This window comes from Phoca vitulina, unplaced genomic scaffold (genome assembly GCF_004348235.1).
Source record: "Phoca vitulina isolate PV1807 unplaced genomic scaffold, GSC_HSeal_1.0 scaffold24, whole genome shotgun sequence".
NCBI classification, from domain to species: domain Eukaryota; kingdom Metazoa; phylum Chordata; class Mammalia; order Carnivora; family Phocidae; genus Phoca; species Phoca vitulina.
Window position 1 is genome coordinate 7,623,136 of NW_022589727.1, and position 6,700 is coordinate 7,629,835.

Genomic DNA, 6,700 nt, shown 5'->3' on the forward strand with positions numbered 1-6,700 from the left:
TCCAAAATGGTCTTTTCATCTCTTCCCTTGCCAAAGGCCCTGGAGGCCAGGGATATTTGTGAGTGGGAGTGGACATGGCTTTCTGTCACAGAGGAGATGGCCCAGTTCTGATGAGGTTTGCAGAGCATTCCCTTCCACCCTGCCCCCCTCGCCAGGCCAGTCCCCCCACTCCCAGATGTGCCTCTGACTCTTGGACCTCCATCAAAGCACCATGTCTGCTGATCCTCTGATATGAACTGCCAAGCTCACTGAGTATAGAACTGTGGCTTTTCCTTTGCTCATGATCACCATCCGGAGCAAGGGGAGGTACACAGTGGCCACCACAGATCAGCAGTGGTACTTTTTTTTTTTTAAATAATGTTTTTACTTGTATCAAATGCAAAGCAATTTGTTTAATATACAATATGGCCTTCCTAGCTTTACACCCCAAGAAGCTAGAAAAGAGCCAAAAAGCCCAAAGTTAGCAGAAGGAAGGAAATAAAACTAGAACAGAAATAAATGAAATAGAAATTAGAGAAACTGGGGCGCCTGGGTGGCTCAGTGGTTAAGCATCTGCCTTCAGCTCAGGTCATGATCCTGGGGTCCTGGGATCGAGCCCGAACCCAGGGTAGTGTTCCCTGCTCAGCAGGGAGTCTGCCTCTCCCTCTCCCTCTGCCCTTCACCCTCCGCTCATGCTCTCTCTAGTTCTCTCTCTCTCTCAAATAAAATCTTCAAAAACAAAAAGAAAATAGAGAAACACCAGAAAAATCAACAAAACTAAGAGTTGGGTTTTTAAAAAGGATAAACAAAATTGGCAAACCCTTCGCTAGACTAGGGGGAAAAAAGAGGACTCAACTACAATCAGAAGGAAAGAAGAGCCATTACAACTAATGGCACAGAAATCAAAGGGGTCATAAGAGACTGCTCTGAACAATTATACTCCAACAAAATGGATAGCCTTGAAGACGTGGATAAATTCCTAGAAACATAGACCTTAATGAGAGTAAATCACGAAGAAATACAAAATCTGGACAGACCTGTAACAAATATACATATTTAATCAGTCATCAAAAAACTTCCCAACAGAGAAAAGCCCAGGACCAGATGGCTTCACTGGTAAATCCTACAAGCATTTAAAAGAAGAATTAAAGCCGATCCTTGGCAAACTGCTCCCAAAAAATGAAGAAGAGGGGGCACTTCCAAACTCATTTTATAGATGCCAGCATTACCCTTACCCAAGATAGACAAAGACACCACAAGAAAACTATAGGACAATATCCCTAATGAATATAGATGGAAAACACCTCAACAAAAAACTGGCAAAATGAATCCATTAGCGCATCAAAAGGATCATGCACCATGATCAAGTGGGATTTATCCCTCGCGTGCAAGCATGGTTCAACATACAAAAATCTGTTAATGCGATATATTAACAGAATAAAGGCTAAAAATCATATGATTATCTAAATAGATTCGTTAAAAGCATTTAACAAAATGCAACACCTTTTCATGATAAAAACTCTCAACAAACTAGGAATAGAAGGAACATATCTCAACATGGTAAAGGCCATGTATGAAAAGCCCACAGCTAAAATCATGCTCAATGGTGAAAAACTGAAAATTTTTCCTCCAAGTTCGGGAGCAAAGCAAGAATGCCCACTCTTGCCACTTCTATTCAACACAGTCCTAGAAGGCCTATCCAGAGCAATTAGGCAATAAATAGATATAAAAGACACCCAAATTGGAAAGGCAGAAGTAAAATTATCCCTGTTTAGAGATGACATGAAATTATATACAGAAAACCCTAAAGATTCCATTAAAAATCTGTTAGAATAAATGAATCTAGTAAAGTTGCAGGATACAAAGTCAACATACAAAAATCAGCTGCTTTTCTATGCACTGAAAATAAATTATCTGAAAAGGAAGTAAGGAAAACAATTCCACCTACAATAGCACCAAAAAAGAATAAAATAATTGGGGGGGGGGGCGGCGCCTGGGTGGCTCAGTCAGTTAAGCATCTGCCGCTCAGGTCATGATCTCACCCTTGTCGAGTTCCCTGCTCAGCAGGGAGTCTGCTTCTCCCTCTCTCCCTCCCCCCTGCTCGTGCACTCTCTCTCTCTCTCTCAAATAAATAAATAAAATCCTTGAAGAAGAAGAGGAAGAGGAAAAAGAAGAAGAGCAGCACCTAGAGATTCTTCCTAAAGACAAAATAACAATGTGGGAAAATGGCAAAACAGAGGTTCAGCATTCCCACGGAGCCTCATTAAAGACCTCACAGAATTACTTCCAGTTATGGAAAGAGCTAAGTCACCGGGATAAAAGGTACAGCATAGGGAAAAGAGTCAATGACACTGTAATAGCGTTGTGCGGTGACAGATGGGAGCTGCACGTGAGCACGGCGTAACATACAGAGTTGTTGACTCACTCTGTTGTACGCCTGAAACTAACACTGTGTGTCAGCTACACTTAAATTTAAAAAAAAAAAAAAGTAGTGATAGAAAAAGGAGAGAGAATTATAATAGAAAAAACAAAGAAAAAAAAAAACCTCACCTGGGGCGCCTGAGTGGCTCAGTCGGTTAAGCAACTGACTTCAGCTCAGGTCATGATCTCGGGGTCCTGAGGTGGAGCCCCCTGTCTGGCAGGGAGTCTGCTTCTCCCTCTCCCTCTGCCCCTCCCCGGGCTCATTCTCTCTCTCTCTTGCAAATAAATAAAAATCTTTAAAAAAAAGAAAAAAAGAAAGAAAGAAAAACCCTCATCAAATTAAAGTTATCCTACTCCGAACACCTAGGGGAACGTTGCTGGGTACATCACAGCTCTTTTTTTTTTTTTTTTTAAGATTTTATTTATTTGACAGAGAGAGACACAGCAAGAGAGGGAACACAAGCAGGGGGAGTGGGAGAGGGAGAAGCAGGCTTCCCACCGAGCAGGGAGCCTGATGTGGGACTCGATCCCAGGACCCTGGGATCATGACCTGAGCCGAAGGCAGACGCTTAACGACTGAGCCACCCAGGTGCCCCACGTCACAGCTCTTGAGCTGCATTTGTCTCATGGAAACACAGAGGCCTCAGAACCGGCCTCCTGAGCTCCGCAGTGCATGCGGGGAGACCAGGAGTTAGAGGAAGCCAACAAGAGGTCCTTCTACCCTCAACAGAACTCTCCTTGTTCAAAAGATGGAGTTCTACTGAGCCATGTGACGATCTGAATAAAAGCAGACAGAGTTGTAAAAGAGGAATTTTAATTTATGCTGAAAAAACATTTTAGGAGGTAACATCCTGATGTTAGTCAGAAGCAGGTAAATCATGGCGCTCTGCATTTTCTTTCAACACAGGGAGGACCTGAGATCCTACAGACAGGAAACGTGGGGAAGATAAGTCCAGAGACGTATGCATCAGGTACACTCCAAAGTTCACCTGTGAACAGGACAGCAGCAACAAGCTAGATTATTTTAGCAGTTGACATAATTTTGTAAATAAGAATGTTCAACTAAAATCAAGTCAAATCTTTAAAGACACATCTTAGAATGTAGCAGAAAACGGGAATCCCACTTTCAGACACCAAAGATTTTCATTTAAAATGTCCCTTCCCAGGGCGCCTGGGTGGCTCAGTCAGTTAAGCGTCTGCCTTTCACTCAGGTCATGATCCCAGGGTCCTGGGATCGAGCCCCGCATCGGGCTCCCTGCTCAGCGGGGAGCCTGCTCCTCCTTCTCCCACTCCCCCTGCTTGTGTTCCCTCTCTGTGTCAAATAAATAAATAAAATCTTTAAAAATAATAATAAAATAAAATGTCCTTTCTCAGGGTGCCTGGGTGGCTCGGTCGGTTAAACGCCCAACTCTTGATTTCAGCTCAGGTCATGATGGTGAGATCAAGCTCTGTGCAGGGCTCCACGCTGAGTGTGGACCCTGCTTGGGATTCTCTCTCTCCCTCTCCTTCTGCCCCTCCCAATATACCCCCCCCCGCCACTTTCGCAGGCACCCGCACACATGCTCTCTCTCTCTCTTAAAGATAAACAAATACACAAACACACACATACATACTATCCTTTCCCGACAGTCTCCCCACGCCTGTTAATGGCTGGACCCATTCTCTTTTCTCCTTCCTGTGCACCCTGAGCTTCCGGTAGGAGGGCCTACATCCTGCTCTCTGCTTCTGACCACGGCCAGGCCAATTTCTGCTCTGTTCTCTGATGTAAAACTATTTTGTGAAAATAATAGCAAAATCCTGCATTTCTTTGATGTGATTTTTTTTTCTTTAATGTGGTGTAGGTCACGTTCTCCAAACTCTCTAGAATAAAGATGGAAAGTCCAAAATAGGGTTGTGTGAGTCTACTCAAAGTTTGCCATCAATGCAAGTGAGCCAGTAAGAACCCTTTGGGAGCATGCGATGTGCTCCCAGACTGGCCACTGCTGTGATAACATCAGTGGACGCCCCCGTGTTCCAGGCCCCAGGCCAGGGGCGGAGGCCAAATTAATTCCTGAAGACTTGTGCACATGTGGGTGAAGCATACACAGGAACTCTCTGTACTCTCTTTGCAATTTATCTGTAAATCTAAAATTATTCCAAAAATTCTTTAAAAAAAAAAAATGTGTGCACATGAGAATTACAGTGATTCTAAGAAGTACTATTTCCGGGGCGCCTGGGTGGCTCAGTCGTTAAGTGTCTGCCTTCGGCTCAGGTCATGATCCCAGGATGCTGGGATCGAGCCCCGCATCGGGCTCCCTGCTCAGCGGGAAGCCTGCTTCTCCCTCTCCCACTCCCCTCTGCTTGTGTTCCCTCTCTCGCTATCAATCTCTCTGTCAAATAAATAAATAAAATCTTTAAAAAAAAAAAAAGAAGTACTATTTCCTTGCACGCCCCATAGTATTTGTGCCCACCCATCCCCTCCCTGGGCACCCTGCATGGTGCAGGCTCAAGGTCCCCACGCCCCCCAGGGCCTCCGCTGAGCAGACAGACATGCCGGTCAAACACTCGCGTGCAGACCATATCCATCCCGTATCTGTAGGGAGACTGTGGCAATTCCATACTGTGAAACAAACCCCGGTTTTGGAGAGACACGGAAAACAATGCAGAACATTTTACAATGAGTTAGCCTTCTAATTTATTACTGGAGAGAGATTAGATATTTACGTTATTTCAGTTAATGTTCAAGAAATGCTCCATGCAGCCTGGCTGCTTACCTGGCTTCCTAGAATTCTTGGCAAAAAAAAACCCAGAAAGTACTAGCCTGGACATGGATCCTCCTAAAGAATCAGTCTGTTAGAAGTTCAGTTTCCATCATCTGGCATCCACGAAAACGACATTTGGTCATATGAACCCTCAAGAAGATGACTTACAGGCTTCTGAGAATGAAATTTACTGAATCCGTCTATGCAGCTACTCTACTCACCAGGGGACATTTTACTCTCATGAGACATCCGTGGTGAAGAAAATAATGTTCAAGACAATAAATTTACTTTGCTTATTTACTCATTTCTTATTTATACCTCTTATCTCTTCACTGAAATTTGAGAGTACCAAAAATACATATAATAAGACCCCAAAAAGTAAGGAAATGGAGGGAAAGGAAAAATAAGATGGCTCCGTGGATGAGGTCAGAACCTTAATGGTAGCCCCTCAGCTGTAGAATGTCTCCCTACTTCTAAAACGTACTCAGCACTATTACTCAGAACTACAGTTCTGGTCTGGATAATGAGCCAGGATCTTAAAAGTGGTGTCATAGTTTGCAATCATGCTTACCTTTCTCTCGCGACTCTCAGAAAGCTTTTGGAAAACATTTTGGTTTCGCTGCCCGGTTTGCTGGTCAATGCAAATCATCTGGCATCTGTGACAAGGCCCTGAAACCTGGCAGGTGAGAAAGGAAAAGACAGCGTTGTCATGAACGTGACCGGACCCTCCTGCTGGGCAGGGAGGAAGCTGGGTCTGGGAGGATTGGTTGTAAGAGGCGGTCCCCAACCCCACTAACACGGGATGCTCAGTACTCTAACTTCAAGGAGCCAGAACGTGGCACCTCCTCACACGGTCCTGGGGAATCATCCATATTTGCTCATCAGCTGAAAGACGGCTGCTTCAGGGCTTCGTAGAGAAAGAAAAGAGTGGTTGTGGATCTCAGATGGTTATCTCGGGTTTCTTCCTGGATCCTCCCAGGAAGAAAAGAACTAACTGATTGGAGGGTAAACTGGGAGAAAATAAACACCCATGGCCTCGGCACTGAGTCATCATCGGTAAGAACCTTACTGTGTCCATGTCCTTTGACCCAGAAACTTCACTACTAGGAATTTCACCTGAGAAAAGAACCACAACTGGGGCACCTGGGTGGTGCAGTGAGTTAAGCATCCGACTCTTGGTTTCAGCTCAGGTCGTGATCTCAGGGTTGTGAGATCGAGCCCCGTGTGGGGCTCCATGCTCAGCTCCGAGTCTGCTTGAAACTGTCTCCCTCTCCCTCTGCCCCTCCTGCTCATGTGTGTGCTCTCTCTCAAATAAATAAATAAATTTATTTATTTGAGAGAGAGCGAGAGAGAGCATGAAAAGAGTGAGAGGCAGATGGAGAGGGAGAAGCAGACTTCCCTGCCAAGCAGGGAGCCCGACATGGGGCTTGATCCCAGGACCCTGGGACCATGACCCAAGCCAAATGCAGACACTTAACTGACTGAGCTACTAAGGTGCCCCTAAATAAATCTAGGGAAGGGAAGGGAAGGGAAGGGAAGGGAAGGGAAGGGAAGGGAAG

At 45.0% G+C, this 6,700-nt stretch overlaps 1 protein-coding gene across 1 annotated transcript in view; it reads right to left on the bottom strand.

Moving 5' to 3' along the window:
- Window positions 1–3,236: 3,236 nt before the first annotated feature.
- Window positions 3,237–6,700, bottom strand: part of MOCOS (molybdenum cofactor sulfurase) — a 49,235-nt gene continuing 45,771 nt past the window's right edge. Inside the window, 2 exon segments of the mRNA XM_032421224.1 lie at window positions 3,237–3,389; window positions 5,713–5,817. Of these exon segments, the coding sequence (XP_032277115.1) occupies window positions 3,237–3,389; window positions 5,713–5,817 (258 nt within the window).